This window comes from Anoplopoma fimbria, chromosome 16 (genome assembly GCF_027596085.1).
Source record: "Anoplopoma fimbria isolate UVic2021 breed Golden Eagle Sablefish chromosome 16, Afim_UVic_2022, whole genome shotgun sequence".
Classification (NCBI taxonomy): domain Eukaryota; kingdom Metazoa; phylum Chordata; class Actinopteri; order Perciformes; family Anoplopomatidae; genus Anoplopoma; species Anoplopoma fimbria.
Genome location: NC_072464.1, coordinates 19,103,504 through 19,120,335, shown reverse-complemented (window position 1 = coordinate 19,120,335; position 16,832 = coordinate 19,103,504). Strand labels below are relative to the sequence as shown.

General features: G+C 39.6%; 1 protein-coding gene across 4 annotated transcripts in view; it reads right to left on the bottom strand.

Annotated features, from left to right (window-relative positions):
• Nucleotides 1-16,832, bottom strand: part of pard3bb (par-3 family cell polarity regulator beta b) — a 196,814-nt gene that overhangs the window by 174,887 nt on the left and 5,095 nt on the right. For all 4 annotated transcript variants that reach the window (XM_054615426.1, XM_054615428.1, XM_054615427.1 and 1 more), the window contains exon 3: nucleotides 10,713-10,814. In XM_054615426.1, the coding sequence (XP_054471401.1) occupies nucleotides 10,713-10,814 (102 nt within the window). The remainder of the gene's footprint in view (nucleotides 1-10,712; nucleotides 10,815-16,832) is intronic.

Below are 16,832 nucleotides of genomic sequence, written 5' to 3'. Positions count from 1 at the left end.
ACCAGATACTACTCTCACACACACACACACACACACACAGAGAAGAGAAGCCATCAATGAAAGCTAACATGTATGATTGCTATATTATGAAAAATTGTCAGGCTACATAAAGAAAATGACAAAGAAATGACTGAGTCACACGTAGACCTACAGCGGACAGGCAGGAGATTTCATGGTTCATCTGCCCTTTTTGAAGGACTACGAGAAGCAAGTTCACCCATTCATACATGAAACACGTCAAACCGCTAGAGCACACACACACACACACACACACACACACACACACACACACACACACACACACACACACACACACACACACACACACACACACACACACACACACACACACACACACACAAACACAAGTTAGTTGCTCTCAATATAGTCGGGGAAGAAAAACAGACCAAGACATATAAATAATAATTCACAGACCCACTGCCCCCAAGGCTTCTCCCCAAGAAACACAATAGTGGAACATATTATACCTTTCACACGCACACACCTACACACCAATAAACCCAGTAAAAGAAACCAGTGCAATGTGTGAAAGCAATAAGCAGCACTGCTTTCTTTACTGGAGGGTCAATATTATTCTCACCATTTGGCCACTTCGTATGGAGGGCTGAGGGGCCAAAGGTGGCAGGAAATATGTTTGCATTACATGACTATACAGTGTGTATGTGTTAGTGTGTGTGTGTGTGTGTGTGTGTGTGTGTGTGTGTTAGAAACACATGAGTGCGTATGTTTGTCCTTCCTGTTCATTCACTTAACCTTTGCGAGGTGACATCACACTTTAAAAGAAAAATATGTCTGAACTCAGTTGCCCTGAAATTGATAAATATGATAAGAACAAGCTGGGAAAACAGCAGGAAGGCTATAGGGGGGGGAAATGTTTTCTTCCCTCATGTTTTTTCAAAGTTTCTTTATTGCGTCTCCATATATGTTAAAAGTTTTTTTGACTTATCGTAAGGCCAAAGACACTTCGAGACAAATATGGCTTATGCATTTTTTTTTAAAGTACGATGCCTAAATGACAAATCTATTTTCTCACCCCGGCTGAATTTTACACCTTGATTTAGATTCAGTCTAGTGGTCAGATGCGATGTCTGGTACAAACATAAGCGGCATTAGCAGACAGATTGGAACCTGCGAGTGATTGACATGTTTTTTCATTGGTTAACACAATCTAACCTACGATCTATGACCATAGCCAAGCAAAGGTGCAGGCCAAGTAAAACAGAAACAGAAAAAAACAAAGACTTCTTGAATAGTAAAGCTTTTCATTTAGACGGACTGAGTCCGAGGTCAATCCCTGTCAACCTCGGGAGCTAGAGATAACAGAGTAGCCACTAAGAGGAAAAGGAATCAGGTGATGTAGGAACTCTTAGTGGTATATGAAGACATGCATACGGGAGGGAACAAAGGCCAGACTAGATGGTAGATGGCAGTTAGATGGTGAAACCTTAATGCCAAATGCAAACTATTTGGTTTAAAAACATAAAAAAGCAAAAGGTTCTCCTCACTGTAGATATATACTGCTGGAACCCGCTAACGTTGATTTAAATTAGTCTCCGCTACCACTGCTGAGTTGTGTGACTGAAAACACCCAGTCTAGACACCAATGGGCTGTGAGGCATCGTAAAACAAACTTGATTCAGACTAAAAAACAAGCGGGAATGTATACAATCTTGCCAAAATAAATATTAGTTGCACTAAGCTGTCTGCAAGCATAGCAGCGGCTGAGTTTCAGAGAGGTACGTTGCTGTGTGTACTGGTAGTGCCGTTAGCTGTTAGCTAAACACTGTTAGCTAAACACTGTTAGCTAAACACGCCGTACAAAACAATAAAAGAGAGCCAACTAACAACCAGTGAGATGTACGCTACAAATGGGCTAATACGCGCCGTTAAACACACTTTATTAAAACTCACAAACGAGGCGGTGAGCGAGGAGTCAGAAGGCAGTAAATGGCCGTATGAAACAGGCAATTAAAGGTGTTTTTTTAAGAAAGTGTGAGCCATGCAGCCATAACCGGCCAGCCAAAAATATGACACAGTTTGCATCAGCACAATGCAAGATTTGCCTTCCCTCCCTCACTCACTCACTCACTCACTCACTCACTCACTCACTCGACCGACCAACCATATGATTCTCCTGGCGGGGATCAATATTACTGAATGTTTATATGATGATTAAGATCAACACATTGGTTGACAGGGGAACAATGAGATTTGGTGGATGCCTGTCTGTTTGGTTTAAGCGTCAGGCCTTTGTTAAATTGCCGGGGATTTAAATGTCGTGATTAAATGCAGACTGTGTCGGGGGCCACCCACACTCAAATTACTGCTCCTCAATATGTCTGCATGTTTTTCCTAATCCCTTTCAAGTCTCATTGTTTTGATCTGGGTCGTGGTTCGATTAATGTGGCCGTGTTAACCAGCAACACACACACACACACACACACAAAATGATATAAGAACCTTATCATGAAATACCTTAATGCACAAATACATAACTTAACATGATGTACATGAGAATCCAATCAAATACGGTCTGCAGTCTATGGTCTTCATTATCTTGTCACACCAGAATAGCAGCTATAAATAATCACATTAAAACTGCAACATCTTTACCAATCAATGCTTTAAACGCAGCATTGTGTGTGTGTGTGTGTGTGTGTGTGTGTGTGTGTGTGTGTGTGTGTGTGTGTGTGTGTTTGTGTGTGTTTGTGTGTGTTTGTGTTTAGGAACCAAGGCTGAAGCTGGCGTTCTTCACACAATATTAGAAGGCTTCTATCTCCACACATATACTCCACAGACTTAATGTACATGTCATTTATGATGAAAACTGTAGAAGAGAATTATGGGGCATTACACATAATAACCCTTCCAGCAGGGTCATAATTGCCTCATTCTGACTGGCTGGTATTTTGCTCCTCCAAATGACGGAGCTAAGCCGGTGAGAAGGGGAAAGGGAAAAAGAAAAAAGATGGAAAGGGAAAGGAGAAAAAAAAGAGAGCGGGAAGGAGAGATTGAGAAAAAGAGGAAAGACATGTCCACGAGTGGGAGAGCTGGATGAAGAGTTGAGGAGAAGGAGGAGACAGCAAGAGAAAGGGTTGAAAAGCTAGAGAGCAGGCTAACATAGCCTGTAAGAACGAGGGGGAAAGGGATCAAAAGATATTCAAGCACAACCCATGACATGTGTGACTAACGTCACATGCTCTACACATTCAACCAACGCCACATATAAGTGACGACTGTTCATACAACACAAGCTCTCTCTACCTTTCACTCACTCTGCATTAAGGGCTTTTATGGTACATTTCATACAAAAAAACCTTCCAACCACCGCCATCTCCACCCGTTTCTTTTTTGCTTAATCCCCATAACCTCAGCCATTCTTGCACACCAGCATTAATTCAACACATTCATTCATCTCTAGATGCTACATCCAAGTTCATGCTGACAGACCAAGTCACTATTTTAACAACATAAATGAATTATACAATCTCTGTATGTCTTGGGTTCCAAATTCCTTATCCCTCCTCCTGTTACCATAGCTACATGCTACTAATAAATACATATTAGAGACATGACACAATACTAGCACCCAAAATGTTAAATGAGTCTGCTATATAACTTTCCAAACAAAGAAAAAGTGTCTTTGGAGTTAAAATATGTGTTTTCGACTAAACAGAGCTAATAGCCCCACAGTTAATTGCCTTATAAAAAGTTAAACTAAAATGATCTGCAATGATGAATGTCAACGATTATAAACCAGCTCCGCTGTAGATGCTATTACGAGTTCACACAATCACTGATGACAGCAATCAATCTGTAAATGAAGCAACACATACATTAGCTCGGCCAAATTACTTTTGCATGTGTGTTTATGTCTGTGTAGGTGCACGTCAAAATTGATTATGCAGCAGCCCTACATTACCATTTCTCACTCACACTTGCTAAATGAACATTTTCTGTAAGCCCCTTAATTGATCCATTTATATCCAGAACTATCATGTCTGGCAAATATAGCATTAATGCGCGTGCATGCTATAAGTTACAAAGGCAGCGCTTAGACCCAAAGACAGAAATAAATTAGAAAGTTTTTTACAGAGCTGCATCTGTTAGCAGCAGCAGCTTGTGTGATTTGCCAGCGATCAGCAGAGTTTGCATGATCATGGTAATGGAAAACTGCAGAATTAGAGAGCACAGAAGGGAGGGAACGGCCTGCTGATAACCGGAAACCTGCTCTGAATAATTTCCTCATTATCAGAGATTTTGCTACTTTGCTAATGATTCTGGTATTGTAGTGACCTTTAAGTTTCTTAATTATTTGGGTTTAAATGGCGGGGAAATCATTTCAAAGTAGGATTAGCGTTGTTAGAGCAGCTAAGGAGTTTTTTTTATAGTTTTTTTAATCAAATAAAAGAGACCCATCTCATGACCTTAGATTTGCCTGTGGTCTAGAGTAAGACATGCAAATGGTGAAACACAAGCAGAAGAGAAAAAGACAATTAAGATGATAGTTTTTCTTGACCTCATCTTTTTGAGAATCTAAAAAGTATCTTTTCCTCCTTGACAAAGTATAAAGTTTATCTCCCTTGCACATTTTAAATGTGTTGTCACTATGCCAACAGAGCAGACGCATGTCTGAACGAATGCCAGTCTGTCTGTTTGTCTGTCTCTAACATGCTCCTCCTCCTGCTACCACCCTGCCACCCCCCGGTGTGATGGCAAAATGTGCCAGGAAAACAGACAGGAAATCAGACGGAAAGGAAGTTCAAGAAAAAGAAAAAATGAGAGCATTATTTAAATATTAATGAAGCTGAGAGATGAACTGTTGGCCTGATTGTCTTCTCCGGCAAATAGTTTTGGCTGACTGGAAAACCAACACATACACCCACGGGTGCAAATACACACACACACACACACACACACACACACACAGAAACATAGAAACACACAGAAACACTCACTCCCCACTGAGTTGGCTTGAGTCCACCAACTGTCCATCCAAACGTATCCAAGTCTAACTGTTTAAGGTTGTTTCATCTCATCAGCAAGCCAGACAGTATAATCGCCAGACATCCTTCAAGTTCGATCAATTCAAAGTGCATTTTAACAGGATTAACAAGGCAATTTTACCAACGGGTTTCCAGAAAAGTGCACTATTGTGCCATTGTAGACCTTTTTGAAGAAAATGTATCTGAGGAGGTGCCCACTGAGAAACCCCAAGAACACCAGAGATCTCATAATCGCTTCTACCTTCTGATCAGGCCAGGTTTTCTGTGCTAATAAACTAATCTGAGACAAGGAAACAGATTAAGGAAACAAGAAGGTGGCCAATGCAGTTCAGTGTCAGTTATTAATAATAACCCTGCATTGATTTCCTCTCTTAATACCGATTCCAATACCTCAACTCAGGGTATCAGAATCGGGTATTTACTATAGAGATCCATCTTAAACTATAGAATAAAAGTTAGATCCTCCTTCATAAACACTTATATTGTAATACTGGGGCAACAGAAAAATGCCTATGAGTAAAGTGAAGGACATTCACTCATGAATATAATCATTTTACTAGAAGCAGAACAAATAGTGGCTAATAGTATCTACATCTGAATGAGGATGCAATATAATCAAACCATTTGCCAATTTCTGTGTGTGTGTGTGTGTGTGTGTGTGTGTGTGTGTGTGTGTGTGTGTGTGTGTGTGTGTGTGTGTGTGTGTGTGTGTGTGTGTGTGTGTGTGTGTGTGTGTCTAGCTATCAATAGGATAAATAATGATTGGCACAATTATCCCTGATTAAAGCTCTGCTCATGGTGAGCCGCCCTATTTCCAGGCTAGCTCTTGTTCAAATTGTCTTTCCAGAGAGTGTTTCTAAATAGGTCAAACATGGAAATGTATTATGGGTATCCAGGTTTAAAGGTTTCTTTCATTGGCATTGAATCTTAATAATGTGATCATATTGTGTTTAGGTTTTACAAATGTCTTGTCCAAATAAATGTCTTTTGAAGGTGTGTGTCTGTCTGTAGGTCTGTATGTGTTTAACTGTTAAAAAGACACAGTTCAGCTGTGTGTGCAGAGGACTTATACTAGGTATGAACACACAAATACACATTCTGCATACTAATAAACTCATAGAATGCGTTGTGTGTATCAGCAAACAATAATAGAAAAAGGAACTGTAATGGATGCCTGCTGTGATCATGTGTGTTTTACATAAGCAGGCACATACAGACAATAAATATTAGAAGCTGTACAAAAGATTACATAAAAGACAAATAATAGAGTCCGCACACAAGATATTTCTCCCATGAACATATATTTAAATACCACTAAAAACATTTTGAGCGTCTAGTTTCTCAGACAAATAATATGTATAAACTCTTTACGTGCACGCTTTGTGTGTGTGTGTGTGTGTGTGTGTGTGTGTGTGTGTGTGCATGTGTGAGTATGCATGTGTTTTATAAAGAGTTTGTGTTATTTATGTCCCAGAACAAACATTACCATCATACAAGGCAACACTGCTGCCCTCCTCTCTCTCCATTACCAGCTAACCTTTCAATCAACCCCGAGTCTCTGAGAGGCTGTTTCTGCAATACCTCCAAGATGGGAAAAACACATTAGGAATTACACTTCCAGATACATAGAAACTGCTGATGGCAATCCATACATCCTGCTTTCTTTTCATTTTCTTTGGCACCAAGCTGGGAGTGGGCTTCGGAAAAAACGACATGCAAGGGAGATATTAAGGTACTGGAGCAAAGTGGTCTTCAGGAAACCTGTTAATATCCTAAAAAAATAACGTGATACAAATTTGTGTCTTAACGCCCACAAAAATAACGTCTCAACATTGTTTTTCACCTGCTTTAGTTTAGGGAGTGGGGTTATGTTGAGGGTCCAGCTACTGAGCAATGTTTCTTTAAAAGGTGTATGTTTTTTTTATTTTAATAAATTACTTTATTGGCCTTTTTATGTAGCTCTGTCTGTAATTAGATGATACATGTCAGCGATAAACTACTTATGGTGTGGCAGATATCAAACCTCTAACACATTGTGAGAGTTAATAAGCGCCTTTGACCATGCCATGCATTTTGTTTACTATCATTTCACTTCAAGCTGTTTGGTTTGTTTGCATTATACTGTTATATTACTCATAAACATGACAGCATTGTTCTACCTATAGATATATACACATAAAGAGATGCCAAGTATATTGACTGATTTCACTTCCTCAGCGTTGGTACATAAATATCACCTCAAACATTCAAACATTTTAGCCCTCCCTCTCTCTCAAATGCATCACTTGGGTATATTTCAGCCATGGATTATTTTTTATAAACTGTATTTCTGACCTCTGTCTTCAGCAGACCTCAAACATCTTCTCTGTTTTCTTTGTGGTTATAGCCGGCAGTCTGAGTCTGGCTACAGTAAAACACTCATCTGGGATTAGGAGCCATTTATTCATCTCAGCTCAGTAATACTATGAGAGCCTCGCTTCAGAATCCAATGAATATTTCACACTTTCATTTCATATGCAATCTCTGCTGCTCAGAAGTGTCTATTGCTGGGAATCGTACTATACGTTTTACTCTGGTGTGCGTCTTGGTGTGTCTCACCAAATGTGTGTTTTGGTGTATTAGTGTGAGACACTCTATTTGATCCCAGTATTGAAATGTGTATTTTGTACTATGTCCTTTTATATTTGGTTTCTGTGCTGCAAAGGTATTTTTTGTGCAACTGCACTGCATTCAAAAAGACATAAACAAAAAGCAATATGATTATGTGTGAGTGAATATGAGGAGGGAGAGGTCAGGAAATAGTTGAGACTAAAACGCAAAAAGGTTGTCAAAATAAACAGTATGCATCTTAGATGACCACACACAAACACATATTTACAGTAATTATAACTCCATCCTCGATACAGAAACCTGCTAAACCAGCTTTAACTCTAGACCTACTATTCAAATGATCCGGTGCTTATCCAGGATATACTTCTCCCTTTCAACTCAAAGCTTCCTCATCAAATGTTCAAAGTGAACAGCGCCATTAGCAGTGGAGCTCCCCTCACTGCTGCCCGAGAGCAGAGACTGGCAGTTTCCTCATTAAAAGCCAATTAAAAAGGTAGCAGAGAGGATCATATCTGATAACTAGCAACCAGCTAGCAACAGGCTGAAATAGTACTCAACTGAAAAAAAGTCAGGCCCGAGGGAACAGGGATACTTCATTTAATGACATAAGTACTGAGGTGCATTTGAACGGTAATGCGTTCACTTACATTTGCATCCAATTGTGATTTGCATTGGATTGTGTTTGGAGGGGGAAGATACTTCTTAGAGACTGAGCTGATATAAATAGAAGGGATGCAATACTGATATCAGATGTTGGTCCCAATACTGACACAAATATCTGGATCTGGCTTTGGGGTGACAATAAGCCAATCTGGTATTCGATACCATTATTTTAATAAATAACAACTTCATTTTAATAAAGACACACCTTCTCATTCAATGGTTTTTCTTTATTTTTTATTTGTATTTGTTTCTACATTGTAGATTAATATTGAAGACATCCAAACTATGAAGGTACACATATGGAATTATGTGGTAAACAAACAAATGCTCAACAAAACCAGAATATGTTTTATATTTTACATTCTTCAAAGTAGTTGAATGAGAAGGTGTGTCCAAACTTTTGTCTGGTACTGTATATGTATGGATTAATTTGTTGCATTTGGTTTTACAAAGTTAGGAAAGCAAAGCAATGTTTAGGTCAAGCCTGTTCCACACAGTGAGGCATACAGCTTATTGATTAAACACGGGTATCGAATCAGATCTCGGTATCGGCCATCAAATGAATCTTACGTCACTCAATGTCAGACTTGACATATTAAAAGAGATACACAAATGTTACTCAGTCCCACCTAGTAAGAGTGTAGTTGAGACTTTTGTGTAAAAATGACCGTGGTTCTCATTCAGACATTAGACCGACATGTGAAATTGCCATCACGTGAAGCTAAAATGTCTGAAAAGGTCTATAAGCAGCTTTGGCTGGCACCAGCTGAGCTAACTCACTTGACATGTTTGAAACACATCTCCATAGTAACAGCACAAATGAAGCAGCTCCCGGAAGCAGGGGCATCTGGTTTTGTTTCATATTTATAAAATATGGGAGGATTGCATTTTTGGGATTGTTAGCAGAAAGTAGTGTACGTGACACTGACAATATGTTTTCAGCTCCAATGAGGAAGCTTCAAGTGGCACAGGGCAAGTGACAACCAGCCAACAGCAGGACCAGTGTATGCGGCTCTCTACAAAACCATGGCAACAGGCTCTCATAATAGTAGTCCCTTAGGTCAGTTGCTGGTCTCCTGACTGTGTTATTTCTCCTGTCACAGAGTTACATGGCCCCTGGGCTCTGGCTTAGTATGACATTAGAGCTATTTCTATTTCTACACTGTAGAACAGATCACATAGTTCAACATTTCTACAGCAAGTCTGCGTTTACCTAAAAGAACACTGTTTATAACACTAGATTATATATTTTTCATTTAGCCTTATATTCACATGAACAAAATTGTCTTGGTCACAAGATCTAAAGAACAAGATTTGAACCATAAGAATGAATAGTTTGAGAGAGAGAGAGAGAGAGAGATCACTTCAGTTCTTCACAAAGGTTCTTACAGCCCCGAGAGAAATTGCCAACCAATGCAACTTTGTTCTTAATTAGTTCACAGAATCTCCAACAAATCCTGCAGTATTTATAGGTGCTTTAAGGCATACAGTATGAGCTGAGGAGAGGGAAATACACTGTGCATTACGATTTCAAGTTTTTTTTAAGCTGTGACCTAAATGTAAAAATTCTGTCCACCATAGGACACGGGCTCATTAAATAATGTTGATACTGTTTTAATGTGCAGAGCCACCAAGATAACATTCCAGATTAATTTAAGGTCTTAAATCATGGCTGAAAAAGCCCTTAATCTAAGGCATTTATCACATTCTGATAATGCCAGAGTCTATGTGACAGTATGAAAAAAAATAGACTTTTCCAAAGGGGATAATGAAAAATGACACATTGCTCAGGGGAAAAATAAGAAAAACGGGATGTTTGGATTGAGTTTGCAAAGTTTCCAAAAGTGAATTGCTAATAACGCTGCCTAACGCTGAAGGCAAGTTAAAACCTTTTCCCTTTGAATTTTGCTTGTGAGGCAATATTCTATCCAAAGGAGTGGCTTATAGGCCACTGCAGCTTAATCCTCTACAGTGTGAACACACACCTCAGCCACAGATACCTGCTCAAACACTCAAACAAGCACATACACTTTTGTGCAAGCTTATTACTTATTAATGAGTCACTGTATGTGACTCATTAATAAGTATAAATCAAAAGGATTATATGCATTATATGAGAGCTATCAAAAGGACTGAGGGATAAAGATGGCAGACTTAAAAACAGGGATTTCGTAGATCTTGTTGATAACAAGAGATGTCCAGAACTTCTTTGTGGACTGGCTGGCTGAACATTTGGTTAGTCTGCTTAAAGTTACATAAGACCACTGAATGCCTTGTTCAAAATGTCTGTTTTAATAGTAAAGGAAGAGACATTTGATGAAGTAAAACTATCACACCAGTCTCTTAAAATACTTCATCAAATTAGAACCCGGAGCAAACCCTAAACGTGGCATTCTATTGAGAGGTTCTTACCTTGTCCTTGTCTTCCACCAGATCACTGAGTACGTCATCGGGGTCCAGAATCCCCCCGTCACAGTATTCAACATGGTGAGTCCGAACCAGGAAGTCTCCTTCCTTTAAAACAGGACAACACAAAGGTTAATCAACAACTCAGGGTGTGAATAAACATGATACCTGCTGACTGCTCCCTCTAGAATACTTATAGTGTACTTATAGAGTTTTTGACTACTTCTTTAAATGTTGTCGGTCCCACGTCCATCATCGTGGAAATAAATCAAGCCATAAGAACAGAGGTTTTAAAAGTAAAAATAATTTTTTTAAAAATGAATTGAACATTAATGGTTGATGGCGTAACCAAACAGTCATTGTGAATTAATAAAAATAATAAAGTGCGTAACATTAAGCAATAAGCACATTACAGACTAGTGCAAGACCCGAAATTCCCCTTAGACACTTCACTTCTACAGTCTATTCACATTTAATATTCTATCTTGTACATTTAAATCTACATTTAACAGTAGGGCATCGTACCTAATGTCAATGTGATGTATTTCCTATGCAAAAGAACACACTGAACGAGGTTATAACACAGGGAGTGATTACCAAAAACACAAAATGGAAAGTGGCAAGAGTAGTTCTATTGTTTTACATTTTTATTACGTTAGTTTTTTAAATTCTAAACCACAATATGAGTCAATTTATATTTCATGTTGACTTAAAATGGAACCAAATGTGTTGTCACAGCAAGAAAGGGTTCCTCTGCTGCACTGATCACCAGCTCCTTCCTCCTGCTCCTCATTTATACAGGCCTACCTCTCCATGTTCAGCTCCACCTCCCAGCTCTGCTCCTGTCTTTGTTTCTTTCCCTCCTTACATCCTCCACATCTTTCCCTAGGTGCCTTGTTCAGATTACAGCCTGGCCCCTTTCTCTCTTTCTCTCTCTCTCTCTCTCTCTCTCCCTCCCTCCCTCCTCACTCCCTTTCTCCGCTGTGTTGGGTCTGTGATTAATGACATCGACACTGCGCCGGACAGCTGACTACATAGAGCCGGTTGTTGAACAACATATTGAGACAACACACTCACACACACAGACACACAGACACACACAGACACACACAGACACACACAGACACACACAGACACACATATATACGCGCACACAAGCTCAGAGTAAACCACAAACAGCCTGAGGAAAAGGTATGACTCAAAGCGTTACAGGGTGCTGCTCCATTAAATCACTCTTTCAGGGTCAGGTGCTTGTCAATGCTTTTTTTCAAAAACTCCCATCAGGCAGAGGGCAAGATGGAGCAAGATATTCTGTGTCCCTTATAACCTTTTAAAATGCACTGAGCGAGTGTAGTAAGTCTTGCAGTAAAGTTATCCTGACACACCTGCTATATAGTTAAAACACTGCTATATACCAGACTTCAAATATACTGTTTGTCCTTGATAAGTGCGGCGAGATATGGCGTACTCGTTAATGTGTGTGAGAAAAACATACAATGTTTGATTTTGAGTCTTAAATGGCACCTGATGCCAGCCGATATATGCAAGAAACTTACTAACCTGGCTGTTTGCTTTCTTAAGATGAAGCATTTATCCCAACTTAAATTTAGCCTGGGTCCATAAAAACACACTTTTTTTCTATTGTGTCCCAAAATAAAGATTTCAATGGCCTTTCAACCATGTCTGTTACACAAAACACTGACGCTGTGGCTGTTTATACTGTTAAATTGTCTCTCCCTCTTCCTCCCTCCCTCCTCCACCCTGATGGGATTCATTGTATGACTCCATTGTAACAGTACAGTGACTTGGCTGACACCCAGGCCACATGTATTAGAGAGAGAGAGAAGGGGAGATTTTCAACATTGTGTTTACATTGTTTTAATTTCTCTTCTGCACAGTGTTTATCTTCCTTGAGCACTATCAATCAGCGTTTGGGGGCCTATAAACTCTGGCACAATGCATGTGAATGTGTTTTTTTTTAATGATTACTCCGGAATATTTCATTGCCAAAGTGTCACGTAAAATGATTTTGTATCTTTTTCTTTTCCTCAGCTTTGCACATAACATCTCACAAAGACTGGTGTTTTTATTTCCCCTTGGGCTTCAGAATGAGTCCCAAGAGTGTGAGATTTTGTCTATACTGGTTTAATGGCAAGCACTCAATCCTTCATCCACACACAAACAGTGAGTCACTGCACAAGCAACTTAACGAACTACGCCTCGACAGAAAGACACGATAGACTCTACCGTGTCTTACATTCGTACATAACAAGACTACAGAAAAGCAGTGAGAGTCACATTTCCATTGGCTTGCTTACATTCAAATATTACTTCTCAGCTTTAAATTCTATTAAGTGAACTCACAAGCAAAGAAAAATGTCTTAAATGTCAGCAAAGCCCACTCTGGTCATCAAATCCACGACCTAAGGCGCCCTGTGGGCCCCTGCTGACGCGCGGTACAGTTCACACAGCAGGCTATACATTGCGCTTTTCATTTCAGTTAATATTGTGCCTTAGAGGTGCTTGGTCCCAAAATAATTAGCAGTTCATCAAACTACAACAAACCATTTGACACATCGTAAACATGGAGCTTTTTGGGGACCGTGGGGATCTGGGGCCTCAGGGCAGCTCGCCAGCTTAGCATGGTTAGAAATCTAGAGCAGAAAAATGTGGTATTTACAGTAAATCGTCTTTTTTTCTGGGTTTTTTTTCTCTTTTCTTCTATTTTTATGCTGAATTATTGGTCAATGGAAAGAAAGTGATTATAATAAATAACCATATTCGTCATTTATCGAGCAAAAACTCTGCCATACATCACAAAAGCAAAGGTGCTTGCTTTTCTCCATTTCATGTCATTATAAGCCTTTCAGACAAGAAATTCATTCCTTTTATGGCTGAATTTATCTGATAAAGTGATGGCATTTGTCACTCAGAAATATTTATTTTATCTGTTATTACTTTTAGCTTTTTTCCAGACATCACATTTGCAACACATTTACATTAAGAGCGGTGTGCTTGCGCAATATTTGGCACCTAGCGGAAGCGGGAGCGGGGCTGTTGGTCTGACTAAATCCCTTTGCATTCGCATTCATTATTAATAGCATTTCGAAATAAATGTAAATACATTCTAAACTATTACATTTAAAATAAATCCATATCAAATTAAATATGTATAAATTATAGAAGTAAAATAGTAAATGAGGTGATAGAAGGTTCTTTTTGCAGAACACCAACATCCAACAGCCTCATTTCTTTGGAGACCTGCTGCTGTTTTTAGGTCAACAACCCCCTTTTTAATCTCTTGTTACAGTAGGCAAGCCATGCTAAAACGACAGGAGATGAAGAGGTAGAGATGATAAGTGCTGTGAGCACACTGATCTAATCTGATATTCAGGGGGAGTGCATCGATAATGTGTTACATCCCTGTGCCTCCAAGTCTGGCAGTTCAGAAACCTAGAGGGACACTCAGATATTGTAGGACTGAAGATAAGAGTTGTAAACACCCCGATCTAATCTCCAAATCAGGGGGATTAGCGCTTAATACAGTGTTTTGCCTGATACTGTTACAGATAATCTTGGGCAATTTTAGGTATTTATCTCTCAGGACGTGATCTAGAAATTATTATTAGGTTGTAGTAAAATCCCACCAGAGTAAAAACACTATGTAGATAATTGAGTGTTGTCAGGTGTGTGCTTCACCCCCCCCACACCTGTCCCCCATTCCTTATCTGTGAACAGTAAGCCTTTCTAGTCTGCAGTTGACACAAGGGTTTGGTATGCATGCTGGAGGCAGTGCAAAGAAGTGGACATGGGTACAAAACGGCAACTTTAAGCGACCTCTGGATATTATGCTGTCTACACAAAATCTGAAAGACATCGGCTTCAAACATAGGTTATATGAGGTTATAGATAAGGTTAAAGATAAATACTGCAATAGGTTGAGTCTTTGTCAGTTCACAGACAACTCCAGACAAAAACTGACAATTACAATATTATAGAGCAAAACGGTGAGGTATAGTATTATCACTGTTTCGTCAAGCAGGTCAGTTATGCCAGCAATGTAAAGTATTATTGCTAAAAAATATTATTTAGTAAAGGCAGTGAGCTCTTATTCAACACTAAATAGAATGCTGCTGGTATGACAGCATCGCATTGGTTATTCTGACCGAATTTTTTTAATGGATTTTGGATTAATGCAGAAAATAAGCTCTGTGGCAAACTACCATTTATGATACTTACACGTTTTTTCAACAAGTTAATGCTCACAAATGAACACCACTTTTATGACTTTTAAAGCAGTAAAAAGCTAATGTGAGGTATAAATGAACTAAACCACTGTCACATGACTTCACGTCACCACCACTAAGTTAAAGGCAGCCTAGTGTTCAGAGTGATGACGTTTCCAAATTTTCCAAATTAACAAATGGGATCCTAACTGACGTATTTTATATCGTAAAACAAAAAGTTAAAAGCTTGTTTTAACCACTGACCTTACTTCAGGCATTTAACCAAAATCTCTTTTCCGAGCTTTAGGAATCATTCCTGCAGCACTCTATGGTGTGGGGGAAAAGAACAAAATTGTCTCCTGATCCGTCTTGTGACCCCGCAGTAACAAAGCTTATCTTCTGTGAAAAGCAGAGCAAGACAATAGCTGGTGGAAATGCCATGAACACCATTACTCACCAGGTTAACATTCCACATGTAAGCTGCAGACAAGCTGACTCTTCACTCCCTTACGTAGGGGAAATAAGGTCAATCGAAATGGGTTGAAATTAAGATTTCACTAGCGCCATTACGACTGGTCAGAGTACACATTTGTGTTCATTTTTTAACATGGTCTGATAACTAACATAGCACGTAAAACAATATAATAACCAACCAGGAGGATCTGTATACAAGGGGCCTTCATTCTGATAAATAAATGACCTAGCTATGGCCAGCTTCTCAGGTTAATTTGGAAAAGCATGTGTGCCATTACACCCGACATAAATTGAAGAATAGAATAGAAAAAGAATATAATAGGTGTCGGGCTGGATCAACACATCCCAGCGGCTCGTCTGCAGAGAAAGCGGCACGCGTCTCCTCCCTGCCTCTCCCTCCATCCCTCTCAGAAATAATTGCCTGCACTCTGGCAGGGGTCCAGGATGTTGTATGATTTTATCAGCTTGTTTGGCCACGCCTCATCAGCATTCCTGCCCTGGTTAATGAAACTACGGCGCACACACCCACATAGGCAGGAACCCTTTCCTACACATCTATCTTACGTGTGCGAGTGTAAGCGTACACACACACACACACACACACACACACACACACACACACACACACACACACACACACACACACACACACACACACACACACACACACACACACACACACACACACACACACACACACACACACACACACACGCCACCACCATCAGCTTACAAAAGGTTTCAGATTGGTTCTTTGTGGCCATATTTGAACCACAAAACGCACACACGACACTTTCAGCAACAACATTGTGTCAAATGCAATCTAATATACATGTATAAATATGTATTGCATTTATGTTTTAGAGAGGTAACTAATGTCATATCTCACTGGGATATATACACTGATATGTTGATGTGATCCAGTTTGATATTTCACAGAATGCAGCCAATTAAACATGAATCCACATCCATGAGCACACAACTGCACACTAGTGTGTTTGGCCAAAGGTAATTAAGAGGTCTGTCAACAAGCTGATAACTTCCTGACAACTCCCCTCAAAAAAACAACCTCTGCTTTCCTCCCTCCCTCCCTTCCTCCTCGCTCTCTGGCCACACTTCCTCTTTGCCCTGCCGTGCCAGCTATCTCCCTTTTTACATTCATCACCTTTTGTTCTGATTTCTTCAAAAGGTTTATTCATTTCCTCTCTGCCGCCTCTCTACACGAGCCTTGTGTATTATTGTTTCCTTTAACTTTCATTCTCCTTTTCCCCTACCACAAGTTACGCTTCGTCTCTGCGTTCATCCATCAAGGGTGATAGCTCCATATTATAGCTGTCAGCAAGCTGATTTTGCTTCTTGGTCTTATGACAAATAATAACAGATCATGGTGCAAATAGTTTGTAGATGTACTGAGTGTGGTGGATGA